Source organism: Columba livia, chromosome 1 (assembly GCF_036013475.1).
Source record: "Columba livia isolate bColLiv1 breed racing homer chromosome 1, bColLiv1.pat.W.v2, whole genome shotgun sequence".
In the NCBI taxonomy this organism is placed as follows: domain Eukaryota; kingdom Metazoa; phylum Chordata; class Aves; order Columbiformes; family Columbidae; genus Columba; species Columba livia.
Window position 1 is genome coordinate 122139843 of NC_088602.1, and position 15465 is coordinate 122155307.

The 15465-nt window shown below is 43.2% G+C and overlaps 1 protein-coding gene across 8 annotated transcripts in view; it reads left to right on the plus strand.

Moving 5' to 3' along the window:
* Nucleotides 1–654: 654 nt before the first annotated feature.
* Nucleotides 655–15465, plus strand: part of CD96 (CD96 molecule) — a 41724-nt gene continuing 26913 nt past the window's right edge. For 2 of the 8 annotated variants that reach the window (XM_065076075.1, XM_065076016.1), the window contains exons 1-6: nucleotides 658–1151; nucleotides 7203–7411; nucleotides 8107–8300; nucleotides 11450–11498; nucleotides 13081–13315; nucleotides 14768–15193. In XM_065076075.1, the coding sequence (XP_064932147.1) occupies nucleotides 13171–13315; nucleotides 14768–15193 (571 nt within the window). In that variant the 5' untranslated portion in view covers nucleotides 658–1151; nucleotides 7203–7411; nucleotides 8107–8300; nucleotides 11450–11498; nucleotides 13081–13170. Of the gene's footprint in view, nucleotides 1152–7202; nucleotides 7412–8106; nucleotides 8900–11449; nucleotides 11499–11596; nucleotides 13316–14767; nucleotides 15194–15465 lie in introns of those variants that run through there. The other 6 variants (XM_065076043.1, XM_065076066.1, XM_065076021.1 and 3 more) reach the window with 6 other exon arrangements.

Sequence of the window (15465 nt, forward strand, 5' to 3'; positions counted from 1 at the left end):
TAAGTTGAGGCAGTCCATCTAAGTGTTCCTGCTCCAGCAGGGGGATTGGATTAGGTGATCTTTCGAGGTCCCTTCCAATCCCTAACACTCTGTGATTCTGTGTGATCTCAACATGGCCCTGCAGAGAGCAGAGCTTGGAGAGTGCCACTAGTGCGAACAAAAATGTGAGAGCAGACAGCTGATGTCCCTGCTGAGGGGGTGGGACAAGTTACTGCCAGGCAAAATATCTCTAAAGCACACCGCTGTTTTGAAGACAAAGCCTTGAGTAATAATGTGTCTCCTTCCTTGAAAACATTTGCTAAAAATCTAATTACCATGTATTACAGTGTTGTTGTTATTAATGTTTCTACCCTTCCTGAAGTAAAATATTTCTGATTTATGGGAGGTTTTCTTGTTTTACACTGTTTCACCTGAGGCATAACAATTGCTATATCTCTGGAAAGCCCATAAGTGATGGAGGCACAGCAATGTGAGTTCTGTCGAAACATCTAAGCCTACCATTCTAAGACATGTAGTTGTCTTGGCAGCAAACAAGGATTTAAGTACCTTTGAGACATTTGCCTTTAATTGTGGAGGAATGACATGACCAGCTGCAAAAAAGTTTAACCTTCCAAAATGTTTGTCTTACTCATTAGCAACTCATTAGGTACTGATGGCAAAGAGGAGGGCTGGAAAGGTGTCTGTAGCATGGCTGCCTTGGATAGGGGACAAGCAGAGCCATGCGTGTTCAGCTGAGCCTGGCCTCAGAAGGTCAATGCAGTCTCTAAAGAGTTTAATTTTAATTTTTTTTTTGTAATTAAATGTCTGTAGTGTGGTAGCATGATGTTACAGGTAGCAGCTGTCTGTACACTAGCTGAGAGGCGGGGAAAAGTTCAATGGTAGTCAACAGCCTGATGAAACTAGGGAGCAGCTGTGGGATGTTGAGGGCTGGGATGAAGGCTGATCATGTCCCTTCATAGGGTGCAATTATCAGGGTCATGTTGTTGACTCATCTTTGTCTTTGGCATCCAGGAGTTTGAAGCATCTGGTGCTGATGTCCCAGAAGCAGCAGTATAACAGAGTACATGGGGAGCAGGTATTTTGGTTTCAGCCTGACCAGCTCAAGAGCTATATTCTGTTTTCCTGTACCACTAAAGCTCCTGTGATAAAAGGTATATATGTGGTTTGTTTTGTTTGCTTATTTATTTGGGTTGTTTGTTTTTTAATTCGATTTTCCTGTTTACTTTTTAGATTATTAAAAGATTGGGTAGCCCTGTCTGCATTTTTTGGAAAACCATGATAGAAATTAACCTGGATAAATTCTTCATTACTGTGCTGCTTCTCTAATTATGAATGCTTCAAACTTTGTTAGAAGGCTGTGCTGGACTTTCCAAGCACTGATATGCAGCCATGGCTGATGCTTTCTCCCCAGGAGCTGCACCTCCCACCAGTCCCTACCAGCATGGTGGCAGCTTGATGAGCTCTGTTGAGGCTGGCCACTTTCAATCACCAGCTAGTGATAAAGAGTGCTCAGTGGGCTGTCCTTGCCCCTTCTGCCTCTTCCTATTCCCCAGCCAGGAATCCTAATTTACTCAGCTGTCTTTAAGCACAGATCTGATTCAGTATTGTATTTGTCATTCCCCAACTTTCTTTATTCAAGTAGAATGGCTGAAAAGTACCAAATGCAACACTGCACCTGGTGGGGTCCAGCACTGCAGAAATTATTTTCTGAAGGCTGGAGTTGGGCTTTCCTTTTGTGTAAATTAAATAAGCTCTTTACAGAGGGAACTGTGCATTTCCTTGTCAATCACTGCCTTCTGCCAAGTGCTCAGCTTTCATTCCAGATCTGTTCACCTTCAGCCCTGTCTTAAATTTATGCTGTATAAATTGAGATGCTGTAATTGGACTTCTCCAAGTCTGCACAGCCTTGTCTTAAAGTACCCCATGTGTCTTACCCAGGCTTCGATTACTCCTCTGACAGACTACAGACAGCCTGCTTGTTTGTTTATTAGGCAGCTTTTATCTCTGATGTAGTTTTAAGAAACTCCGTCATTTCAGTTGCACAGCTCCAGTAATTAGGCTTCCTGTTTTTCTAGTCTGGCCGGTGCTACTTTAGCCTATATAGAGAGAGCAGAAGAAAGAGGTGTAAGAAAGAAAAGATTGCCACTTGTAGCACTGAACAGTATAAGGTAAGAACCCTGGTAATACATGTCAGATGTTGAATCCTGTAAAGCTGGAGTGTTGAGCAGACCAAAAATGTGCTGAAGTAGAGCCAGAGACCAAAAAGATGAGTAAGATAAGATAGATCACCTTTTCACAAAAGCTACTTATTGCCTTTTTCCATTGTCAATCTGTACCAACTACATATTCACTAGGAAGATTAGTTTGACTTGGGGTTGCAGTTATGCATCAAAATCTTCATCAAATGGCAACATGCTCCTAACAGGCTGTTAAAGCACAAATATTCTGATTTTTCACCTGCAATAATACCTGAAGTTAGAAAGAAGACTGAGGATTTATAAATGCTATTTACCCCTGAAGAACTGAGCCTGACTTGAATGCATTTGAAGGCGTTGCAAATTATAAATGTTTTAATCATGTATTCCCACTGGTAAGCACACATACCAGCAACAAATATTTATCCAGATGGATGAACACAAGAATGAGTTTCGGCTTTAAGCTGTCACCGCTCCTAGCCAGTCACATATTTCATGGGTGGGTCTGGCTGACGTGCCGTCTTCCTTGCTGAGAGCATCGGGGTGTCTCCAGCTGCTTGCCAGACCCTCCCTCTCTTCACTGGGTTGCTCCCCCTCACTCTTCAGGCTCTGCCAAGTACATCGGCCACCGGAGCTGGTACATCTGCTAGCCTTTCACAGGGGAACAATTTGGGGCTCTTTTTTCTGGAGATCAGCGATTGCTGCCAGAATCCTGTATGACGTGATGCACTACAGGAGTCTGACAAAAGGTTAAATCAGACACTTGCCTGGCACCATTTTAATTACTCACTAGGACAGTGCAGGGTACTGCCTGACAGTGCTACTGCTCATTTAGCTGCCTTTAAATGTTGTTCAGGCTGGAAGGAGTTTTAATAAATTATTGCCGAGCAAGGAGCATGGATATAGTGCTGTGTCATAGAACAGGATGTTTTTAAACTAATTCCAGTCTTTCTGGGTCACAGTTCAGCTTCTTTCCTTTGAACTCCTGTAGGGGAATTCAATCAGCCCTCAGTGTTAAGGGCTGGGTTTTTCTTCCCCTTTGGCAGAGCTTTGAATACCTTCATTTTTCAAATACAGAGGCTGATCCCCTAACTCAGAAGGGGAAGCTGCCTCACAGGCATGAAATGGATCAGCAGGGGAAACTGGCCTTTATTTGCAGGGTCTGAGACCCAAAAAGCATAACTTGCCTACTTACCTTCCATCCTCTTGACAAGTAACTGGTTTCTGCAGAGAGATGAACTCTAGCTGCTGTCATTTTAAGGCCAAATCCTGAAGAAGTCTGGAAGAAGGCAGACAAAGTTCAGTTGTTAAAAATGCAGTGAGGTATTATGAAAGGGCTTTCTGAGAATGCTGATCGCATTGGCAGCAAAACTGCATCATGGCTAAGCTGTCAGAACAATTTTGGCACAAGGTTTTGGTGCTTGTAGGGACTGTGGGTGCCTGTTGAACTTTCTCTCTTGAGAGCTGCATAAGGCTTTTTTTGTGAAAGGCAACAGTAGAGATGCCCTGCCCAGCCTTTTCCCCGCTCCAAATTGAGAGTGCTAGCCTTGGCATGCAAACTAGTGGCTTTAAGAAAAGAAGTCAACACCAGCTGCATAAATCAGAGCCCTCTCCATTACTGATGGGTCTATAAAATATGTCAGGAAGGACTGGCAGGGCATGTGGTCTCAAAGCCCTGAAAAACGAGGGGGCTGGGAAGAGTCCCAGCACTGAGGGCCGAAGGGGGTGACTGTGTGCACATGGCAGAAGGACCCACGTCAAACTGCTCCCACAGCATCAGCAGCTTGTCCTCCATGCCCCGGCAGGTAGGGCAGCAGCCCTGCTTCTTAGCCTTTTTCTGGGTTTACTGCTTTGCACATGAAATTAATAAGATTTGTCATAAAAAATATGCACATTGACCATCTGTGTTAATAATTGACTTAACAAGGATCTAACTGCCTCTAGCCCATCCCAGAGAAGTTAATTGAGGGGATTGTATTTATAATCTGCCTTGAGATTCCTAATCTTCTGTCTGATGCTGCCAAGCCACAGATTGATAGATCGATTTTTTTATTTTTGGGGGTCTCTTGGAGCAAAATAACAGCCTTCTGAGGCAGACTTTGGCAGTTTCCCAAAGAGAAAGTACACAGCATGGGGAACCAGAAAAAAAGAAAATATAGGCTCCTTTGTGGTGCTTGAATGCAGGCAGCAAAATCCAGCTTCCTAGAAAACGCGAGTTAGTAAATGTTTACCTCTTAGGTATGCTTCAGATCCTACAAAAAAGCTGGTTTTGTTAGCAGGGAACTTGTGTCTTTTTGTAGAGACAATGGATGGCAAAGCTTTTTTTTCTGAGAATTGGTGTGAAGGGTTTAAATAACATCACAGGAGGTCATCCCTGCCTTTTGAGGGGTAGCAGGAGAGGTAACTCTCTTCTAGGTCTGAGGATCTCCTTGCTAGCGGAACCGCCCATCTACTTGAGCTGCTGGGTGAGAAGAACAGGAAGTGGCAAAACACAATTCTGATGAGACAAGGAAAAGTCACCCATAGAGAAAGACTGCTGGAAACTGCAACTGAAAAATGGAAAATCGCAGAAAAACATGCTGGAGAGCCTGTCAGGAGATCGAATTCTGCATTTTGTATCAAAGCAAGATTATTAACTGTACCTAAGCTATTTTTTTTTTATTTATATGTATAATAATTCTAAGCATAAGATGGCTAATATACTTGCTCTGTTCAATATTTTGTCCATTTAAAAAAATCAGATTACTTCCCTGAAAAAATTCTAGTTATTTCCTGTGAGCAACTAGTATATGATGTAGGCACCAACCACATAAAGCTGCGTGTGAACTTTTTCTGTTTGAGAAAAGTGGGTAATCTTCCCTGGGATTCAAAGAAATATGCTTATTGCACCCAGGATTTTCAAACATGGGCATCACCCCTATTGGTATAATAAAAGATTTATTCTGGGTGAATGGACCACATCCATAGACTGCTTCTTCCCCTTTTTGTTTCCTATATGGGTTATTAAGTGTTTGTACTGTGCAAACCACTGAACTACATGTGAATTTTCTTTGCACTTACGCTTCTTTCATTATCCATCTTGCCCTCTTCAGCTTCCTGGGAAGCAGAGCCAGTGCAAAGCAGGAAGCTTGCCAGAGAAGTCCAATATCTGAGGGTGATATGAGATTACAGCCCAAATCTAATAAGGATAGATTAGTTTTATTTCCCTTTTAGCCGTGGGCATTGCTAGTAGAACAAGATATTAAATCATACTTCTAAAATTGTACCTGTGCTTAGAGCAGCTGGTCAGCTGTACCGATCTCCAACCCAAATACTTTTTCTTGCATTCTGCAAGACCACGGCCAAGACTTTCCAGAGGCACTGCAAGCCAAATATGTCTCTGGAGTATTCAGGTAAATCACTGAAACGAGCTTGAAATGATTTTGATCCAACCCTCCTGTAAACAGATCTATGGAGCTTCTAAACTTGCTTTTTCGTGCAACTCTGTGGTGGGCTTTTTTTCCTTCCTGACAAGCTCTTTGCTGTACAGTAGCATCTGCTAGAGAATTATTAATACACCATGTGAGTCAGTGTAATTTTTAAGGGAGAAAGGATGACTGGTGTGGGCTGTGGCTGCCTTAGCTTGCATGATGTTTGCTGCTTCGGCTGCTGTGTGGCTGAGCAGGGGGTAGGGGAGGGAAGTGTCCTCTGGAGAGCCTGATTCACAACAAGACAACTTGGTTCAGTTCTGTAATGAGAGATTTTTTTCCTCATTTGCAATTAAAATGTCAAATAATGTTAGAAGTATTTGATTTGTGCTCAGTCACAGTGCAATTCTCCAGCTTACTGATTTTAAGGAAAGTCTTGCAAGATGCTTCTTTTTTAAAATCCAATTACAGTAACAGGCTGAAATTAATTTACTGAATCATTGATTTTTCCAAAGGGCAGAAGGTGGATTCAGCCTTTTGGGAAACAAGACCTGGGCAACACAAGTGACATTCCTTGTCTACACAATGGTGTTCTTTTTGGGACACACAGTCTGGAAGTGCCCATATGCCACCCATCAACTTGGCCAGTGCTCTGATAAGGCCCTTAAACCAAATAAGTCACTGCACATTCATTCTGAAAATGGAGGCAATCATGCAAAATGGAAGTTAAATGCTCTGGTAGATGTCTCGAATTATTTCATTGCCATTAGCAGCATTGCTAAGCTTAATCAGCTGTGGTGAAGTTAAAGTATAACCTCATTTCAGGCAGGAGGGAGAGCGGTGTTCAGTAGAGCAGTGCCGGTGGGTTGGTAGGTTGGGAACAGGGAGTGGGTGAGTCGCACATCCATGACTGGGATGGAAATAAAGCCTGGGACAAGGGATCAAACTGGGAGGAGAAGACTGCCAGCCTACTCTTTGTTCTCAACCAAAACTCTAGATCAGGTGACACCTGAGAATAATTTTCATGACGATCATCCCTCTCCATACTTTGGGCAAGAAATGTGTGATCAATGACTCTCTTAAATCCCAATTAGTTGGGATATAGTGTTTCTCTGAAACAAAGAGAAGCAGTGCAGGCTCTTCCTAGTATTGTTTCAGGAGGTGACAGACTCAACTAGAAACTGAACATCGGGTTTTGTTGTTGTTTGCTCTTTTTTTTTTTTCCCTCCATGGGAATTGACCCTTACAAACCAACCAAATAATAGAAATTTTCCTTAATTTTAGTAGTGGTTGAAACTTCGGGAAGTCATACTTAATGCTGAGAGAAGTGTTTTCAGCTGAAAACTATCTTAATTCCCTATCCTATTCTTTAGTTATTTGGCCAAGATTTCCCTGGAAGGAGCTGGGTCTGCAGCACACATTGCTGCGCTATCAAGTCCCCACCAGTTCCTTGGGGCAGGTTCACATTATGCTTCAAGCACAGAGCGAACCAAAAGGATTCACATGTGAAATAGCTAAATATTACTCTGCTTGTGATCTGCAAAATATAATTATGCAGAAATATCCAAGAAGTTTCATGTTATCCATTTTTACCTTCTAGCTACTTCTGTGCTGTATTCATCCCACCTAACTGCAGGCTGTTAACTCCACTGAGACACGCAGATTTAGGAATGCACTTGTCCTATGCTGCCCTCATATAAGGTGCACTCAGCACTGTGTTACCTTCTAGAAGTGACCCCCCCGCCTCTCATTCCAGAACCCGGGTGAGGGGTCCTGCTCTGCAAGGCTCCAAACATGGGCTTCACTGAGGTACAGTATCTTCTCTGCAGGGTCAGGCTCAACATGAAAAACAACCTCTGCTTTGCTTTTCTTATTTGTACTTCACCACCTTTTCTAAAGAGATGTGGAATTAGGGTGTATTGGACAATTTAATAGATGATAGATGTGATGGGAGAGATATCTTGGTTTCCTGTGCTTGCTTCTGACATGCTGATAGCTTGAAAGGTATTTATAGGGGCACAAAGATACTGTCTGCAAACAAACTCATTAATGTCTGATGGTTTCAAAGCTTTCTGTCAAAAAAAAAAAAATCGAAGTTATGGTTCTTACTGTCACTGTAACTTGGCCTTTTATTGCTGAAAATTATTTGGTTTTTCTTTTATAATGAAAAGACAGCTGCTGCCCTCAAATTGACACTGCTACTGTATCTGAAGTTAACTTTCACACCTTTAATCTTTTCTATTTGATGTGTTTCTTCAGTGGTGAATTCTAACCAGTCTGCTGTGCTGAGCTCTGGCCAGGCATCTGTGTGTGTGCGAGAAGGTATTTGCATACAATAGTATGGAGAAATTTAAATTAATCAAGGAACAAAATCCATTAGAGATAGTCTGCATAGTAAAATGAGCTTACAGCCCATCTAGGTTTACAGCACTTTGGATGTGAACCTAAGCTTTTTACTTCTGATTGAGTGGTCTGTTTCTTGCCTTGATAACTCCTTCTTTCAGGCAGACCTCAAGATAAAGCCCCACAAGCTGTGTCCGTGAAAATCCCTTTCTCAAGAAGCATTCTGTTCGCTCTTGCTGGCGTGATTCATGGAAGCTGTTCCAAGCACTGTCTCTGAAACTCCTGCCAAAGTGACCAGGGGATGACATGGCCCTTCTGGAAGGCTTCAGTGGAAACGTTGACCTTGTAGTCTAACGTGAGCAGATGTTTCCCAAACACTGGAAGTGGGTTACCCTTTCCTAGCAATTGCCTTTTTTAAAGCTATGTGTGCCATTATATTTTGTTACACAGTTATTAACCTACTTAGAAACACTTTAATACAAAATGTGGAACATGAGATGTACAAGTGAAAAGCCTTTAGCTGATGCTGTGCAAAATGGGCGGAAAGCACGATTTGTGCTATATTTGGAAAACAGGAAGCAAGCAGAGAAAGCAGAGCTGGTCTCACATGTGTCTTCTATTTCATTTTTAAAATAATGACTCCAGAGAGTCTTTAATTTTTTTGGAAATGTCTGGCTGGTTTTCACACAGTAGTTTTTCCTTGGAGTATAGTTATTGGGTCAATGTGCTTTATTTTTGTTTTGTTTATTGGTTGCAATTTTTATACTCTGCTTTTTCAGTAACTTGCACTTTGCACAATGTGATGTTGAACAGCTTACCCTGATGGGCCATCATTGATCAGAAATGGCATTAAATGGGAGCAGAGGACCATAGAGACCTGTGGCTAGAATGGCAGCGAAGCTGAGGGAGCCAATTCTCTTCCATTTATCCCCAAAATTCTCTGAAATATGAACTGTAAGTTAGGCCTTCTAAGTAGAAAAACTACCACCAGCTTTTGCAGTCCATTTGTTATATCAAATAAATGGGGAGTCAGAGATGTGCACACAGAGGAACCCAGCACTAGATCACTCTCTGTGATACCCTTGCTTTCCCAAAGGGCATCCTATTGCCTCATCTGAAAGGTTTTATAAACACAGAGTGGTCTCTAAGAGATTTTTTCCCACAGACAGCAAGAAGGGAGGATTTAAGGGCTGTAGCCCTTGCCTATCCATTTATTTTGATTGTAGTCTCAGGTGAGGCTGCTCAAAAGCAAGTGTGCTGTTTACAAAGTGAAGAAAGCTATATTTACCAGTGGGATGAGCAAAAGGCATAATTAAAGAGCTACTGTCCAGTTGGATTCAGCCTCAAATTATATGTAGGGTGTAATGGCAAATTAGATGTTTGTAGAAAGAGCCATCCTGAATTCTGCTGGCATCAGCACTGGGAGCAGTGGAGAAGCTGGGGAAGGTGATGGAGCAGCCCTGGTGTCAGGGTGGGCTGAACTGGAGCCGGGAGGTGGCCGAGGCTGAGCATACTCTGAGCTGTCAGTGAGGGAGAAGGGATGAAGAGTCTGCTCAGATCTTTAAACATCTTTCAGCTGGAAAAATTGTTGTTGAGAGGGAAGCATGCTTGCAGCTTGCCATGCTGCTTAGACACCCCAGCTGAAACCAGGACTGCGTCATGTCAAACACAGCCTACAGACATGAGCCTGTAGCTGTGGGAGAGGAGGAGGAAGCAGAGTGAGAAACCCCCTTCCCCTCTCTTCTCCATGCAGAAGAGACAGTGCTGCAAGCAGGTGAGAGGCACTAGAGCTACGGATAGGGAGATGGAGGAAGCAGGAGGTCACTGGAAAAAAAACGGTGGGGATCCCATTGTCACCTTAGTGCCCTGTCCCCTGCCACACTGCCCCCTTAGCCTCTGCCACCCACTTGTCCCCTGCTCCACAAGGTGCTGTGGCCAAAGCTGCCTGCCAGCTACAGAGTCACTAGTGAAGTTTTCAAAGTTCAAAACTGAAACACAATGACAAAGTGGCAGTTTCTGTGCCAAGCGCCAAACAAACCTGAAAGGTTAGTTTACTGTTTAATGGAATTCTTGCTTCAAAGTCTCCATCTCTTTTTCACTGGGGAGCAGCATTTTCTTTAAGCAATGTTTAGAGGACACCAGTCTGCAAGGGTAATCATCCTTGCCTCTGGCAGAGAGAGAGCTTGCACACTAGCATTTCTGAAAAGGCTCTCTTTGTGAATAGTTGAATTTGCCTCTGAAGATCAAGATTTGTTTTTCTGTGGGTCTGACTGCAGCTCTGCTTCTTCAGGTGCAGCTTACTGTGATTGAGGTAGAAGAATGGTATTGCAGTTGAGGGTTTTGTGAACATGACACATAATAGGGATGATTGCCATGGAAAGGGTAATTTGTAGTGCTGAAAGTGCCTCCTTCAGTGGTGAAAATAAAGTAATTAGAGGATCCCCACCCGGCAGAGCCCCAGGCTACAGTGCAATGCCAGGGTCCCCTCCCAGGGGATACTCAAACCCCATCGGTTCCCACCAGCAATTCTACCACCTGGGACAGAGGGACCCATGAGGAGCAGTCAGGCCAACTGCTTGTTCAGCTCAAAAGACAACATTGTGGCTCACATATCCCCGGACATGTCTTTTGCCTGGGCAGAGCTTCTTTTCCTTTAAAACCTCCCAGCCATTCGACAGTTTCTGTGCTTCTCCAGAAAGGCGTGTGTAGTGAGGTGGAAAAACCTGTGCATCCCAAGTCTGAGAAAAACATCCCTGCAGCTGCCCCATCAAAGAAAAGCCCATTATCGGTATGTCTTCCCTTCAGCTATCAATATGGTCCGCTGCCCCTGGGCCTGTGTCAGTACCTCCTCTCATCCCCACCATCCATAACCTGGTGTGTGACACTCCACTGTGGCACCTACTAAGCTGCCTGTGAGTAGCTCTTCAGGAAAGGAGTGGTGGGGGAGGAACCTCTCGTAATAATTTGCTGTGTTATGAACAGAACCTTGTGGCCTGCCCCAGGGAAGAGGCAACTCCCTGACAGTAGGCTGAGATAAGTAGCATGTCTCAAAAGTATTTTTTGATGTTGAAAGCATAGGCAGGCCTTAGTTGTTCACACACATCAATGTCAGCAGCAGTGTAAATGACTATTTTAGACTTTGGGCTTAAGAATTGGGGCAAAACACTGCTCTGAAGTGAACAAAAATCCATCAAACTGGGAGGTTTCTTTCTTGTACGTCTTTCATCATTAAGCCTGGCAAAAATGCTGGGTGGCCACATTCAGCCAACACAATGCAACATGGCAGCAGTATATTTTTAGGATGTTATTTTAGAGGGGGAAACAAAGTCTAAGGGCAAGACATAGAGATCTAGTAACTCAAACAAACTATTCAGGGATTTCTGTGGCTGTTGAATACACGACATAGCACTTGGGCTGTCTTGTTGAATTGTGATATATGCTTCAGATCAACAAAAAGACTCATTTGAGATTTTTTTTGTTTTTTCCCCATGTTGCACTAAATAGCCTCTCATGGTACAAAGCTTGCATGAACTGATCAGCAGGAGAAGCTAAGGTAAGGGCACTCCTGAATGAAAGCCCAAATTCTAGACTGAACTCAGATTTTCTTGGACTATAGTCTCTGTAACATAAGCTCCACTTCTTTATTGTCTCTGCTCTGAACTGGAAACCAGAACATTTACCTTTTTATTTATTTTTTTTTACTCACTTCTGTGGCTGTCAATTACAATGGCTTGAATATTCTGTTCTTTCTCAACTTCAGGAGTTTTCAGTCCTCCCAGAGAGATGTTTCTCTGTCAGGTTTCTGAATGACAAGAAGACATTTAATCCCCAGAGAGTATTCCCTTAGCAGTAACCTGAGCATCCAGTGCATTCACCACAACTGCTTTTAGTGTGTTTCCTCAGGCAGGGGAGCAATGTAAACAAAAAGGGAACTGTGAAACAGCACTTGTCCTCTAAGACATATTTGGACGCCTGACCACAACCTGGCCAGCAGTACCAGCTGTCCCAGTTGGAGACCTTAGCCTGTTGAAATGTGCTACCAAAGGCTTGCAAATGCACAAATTAGGGAAGTGATATAGTTGTTCTTCGCATTTGGTAGTGCACAAAACAGGGGAATGACCAGTGAGTCCAACCCAAGGTTGGACCAGCCACCCAAGGGAAGGCACTGCTGGTGGAGAGAGGTGTTTGTTTAAGGGCTTGTGCCATCCAGGCCACTCGTTTTCTTTGTCCACCTGGATTTGATCTCCCTGAAGCCAAAGGGTGGGTTGTCCTCAGGCCCCAAGGGAAGGAGCTACTGGGGCAACAGACTCCTGCCCAGCTGGGCTTCCTAACACCCACCCCATCCCAGGCAGAGCCAGTAGATTGTGTACATCCATGTTGCACACATGAGGTGTCCTGCCCTGCTCTCTTAGTTTTGGGGAAAGAAGTGTGGTAAGTAAGAACTCAAATCTGTTTCTTTGGGAAAAGCTGCCAGCAGCAGTTCCAATTTGCATAAGACCTGTCTGCAACAAGATGCTTTGCTGACAGTCATATGCTCAGTTTATGGAAATGCAGTATGTTTGAAGAACAATTCAAAAGGATTTACAGGTGACCTGCAATAATGACAGGTCATGGGATTGGCAGGACCCATTCTCCAACACCAAACCTACCAGCTGAACACAGCAAGGTGCGGGGGTTAACCACATCAAGTGATGTTCTCATGTGTGATGCTGTGATTCTTCATCTTGCAGAAAATAATCAATGATCTCTTTTTCTCTTCTCAGGAACAAAAGAGGTGAATCTGGAAAACTCTCAAGTCACTCTGTTTTAACTTAGGGAGATTGGTTTTGTTATTTTGCTCTTTTCTTAAAAGACAGTGAGTGTAGGGACTCTGGAAAATAGTATATTTGAGCAATTTTGGAATAACATGTGAAGGAAATGAAGGAGGGGAGAGGGGGGAAATCGGGCTTTTTGTATGCTTTGTACCAGATATTCAGCTTCAGATACCTGAGAAGTTTTCAAGACAGTTTAACCCAGTAAACTGCTTACTATGGGTTTATCTGAAAAGACAAAGTTAAAAAAAAAAAAAGAAGAGTACAGGTAGTGTTTTCCGTGTAAAGTGTTCACAAGATGTACTAATTTTATCGCTCTGGCAGGAAACTGAGGCTTTCGCATTTGATGAAGCATTTCTTTTGAAGTCACGCTGAAGCGATGAGCATGACTGTGTCGCACAGCTGCCTGTCTGCATGGGGCAGAGCATTTTTAGTCTTCTGAGACGCTGTCGGGAACAGGCCAAGAGAGCTACGTATTTACCGAAACTTCATCAATTGAAGATGGAAAAAAGGTGGCTCTTCTCTCTCTTTTGTTTGTTCTCAGTGCCCAGCATTGCAGGTAAGCGTGTCAGCGGGATGTCCTGACTCAGCTTGGGACAGAGGGTGGCGAGGGGCAGGGTGGCTTGTGCAGGCTGGGGTCAGTGTGTCTCATTAGTGCGAGCTGCAGCTATTGGTAATATTGTTCTGTTTCCTGACAGCTTTCTAATAACCCTGGTTATAAGGTGCAGCTAGTAAGGAGTAAACGGATTGTGCTGACTAGCAGATTAGTTTATTCAAGATGCCTCACCTCTTTTCACCAGAATAATCACTGAGATGGGATCACTTGTATTTAGGGCAACATGTGCTTGTCTGCAACTGGCAAAAAGGAAAGCTGCTTTCAAAGAGCAAATAAAAAATCTCTCTCTCACACACACATACCTGTGTATGCAGAGAGAAAAAGAGTTTGAAACATTTAAAGGCAAGGATATACTGAACAGCTGCAAGCCTTTAAATAGATTCTTTCCTTCCTCTTTCCTACCCAGCCCTACATGCTGTGTTAAAGGCTTGAGAAACGAGATTGTCATCGGGAGTAAAACTCTCAGGAAAGTTAAAGAGAACTGCATCCCCATCATAAAGAATTTAAAGCAAAAACAATCCGAGGAAAACCAAAACAAAGCCTAGCTGCTCATAACCCCTCCCCCAACAGGCCGACCATATTGAATACAGAAGTACTTATCACCAGCTAGGAAGAAGAATTTTGTAGGGTATGCAATTTTCCAGTTAAGAAAGGAAAAAGTTCACGTATTTGATGGATATGGCAAGATGCATCTCGAAATCTGGCATAGGCTGTTCTTATTTTCTACATCACTAAGTCAAACTGGATTTTAAAAGGAAGGAAAATATTTCCTACGTATATTCATAGAAAATAAAAGTTCTCAGATGCAAAGAAAAAACTAGAATCCTCAAGACATGCACATGTAGGAGAGCAATATTATTTAGGGAAAAATGGGACTATTGGGTTTTTTTTCCTCTGAGGAAGAAATCCTCACTGAAGCCACTCAAAGGTGAAAGTGGCCACCACCATGCTTTTGGTGGCGATCAGACGTCTAAATGTCTGGGAGTTACTCTGTGAAATTTCAGATGGAGCACAAGTATGGGCCAATGGACAGCATTTGATTTGGGAAAAATAAAGTTGGGGAATAACTGGGCTCAACTTCTGCTTTATCTATATCACTTGAAATATTTCTGTTTACACATGGGCCCTCAGAGCTCCCATTTCTCTCCCGTGAGCACAACGGGAGTTTCCCACCCTCTTCCAGATAAGAATGTGTTAGTTTTCCCAGTTCTCTCTCCACAGTCTGTACTGGTGGAGATCTGCTGTAAAGCTCCTCGCTGGAAAGCCTGTTGTTACAGTTGTAGCATCTTCATAGTTGTCTGTGGCTAAGGTACCAAATTATGTCAAAGGTGGCTTTGGATAAAGCTTTGTTTAAACATTACTTGCTCTGAAAATGGTCCTGTTTGTTTTTTTAAGGCCAGCCTGAAGATGTCATTACACAAACAGAATTGGTCCGTGCTTTGCCGGGTACTGATGTGACTTTGGTGTGCAGCATCCCAAAACAACACATCACCTATATAATACAGACACAGTGGTCCAAGACTGATGACACTCAGTTTACCAGAATAGCTGTTTATCACCCCGTTTATGGCACCCATTACTTCACCTTTCCTGAGGCTTCTCACAACTTTTCGGTGTCCTTCAGTACAAGAAAGTGCTGCAACTGGGATGTTACAGAGACTTTGTGTTCTCCCAATCCAAATGCCGAAATTGAATGCAATCAGTGGGCTCTGCATCTGAAAAATGTTACCACCTCCCTTAGTGGGTGGTATGAGTGCAGTTTTGCTACTTTCCCGCATGGGACAAAGGCTGCAAAAATTCAACTTATTGTCAAGGCAGAAGGTAAGTGATTATGAATGAGATGTTGCTTTTTTGTAACAGGGCAAGAAGGTGGGTGGGGGCAATATCAGGACAGATGAAGGTTCGTTGGTTGGTGATGGTGACTTGTTTGGGGTTTGCAATGGTGCTGCCAAATGCTGCTGACTACAGTTTCCTATTTACCAGGCACTCTTTAACTGTTGTTATCCAACTTGTGATTAGAAAACTTTTTTTTTTTTTATTCTGAGGAATGTGAAGTTAGATAGGAAGACGATAAAAGTGGTAAGATGGGCAGT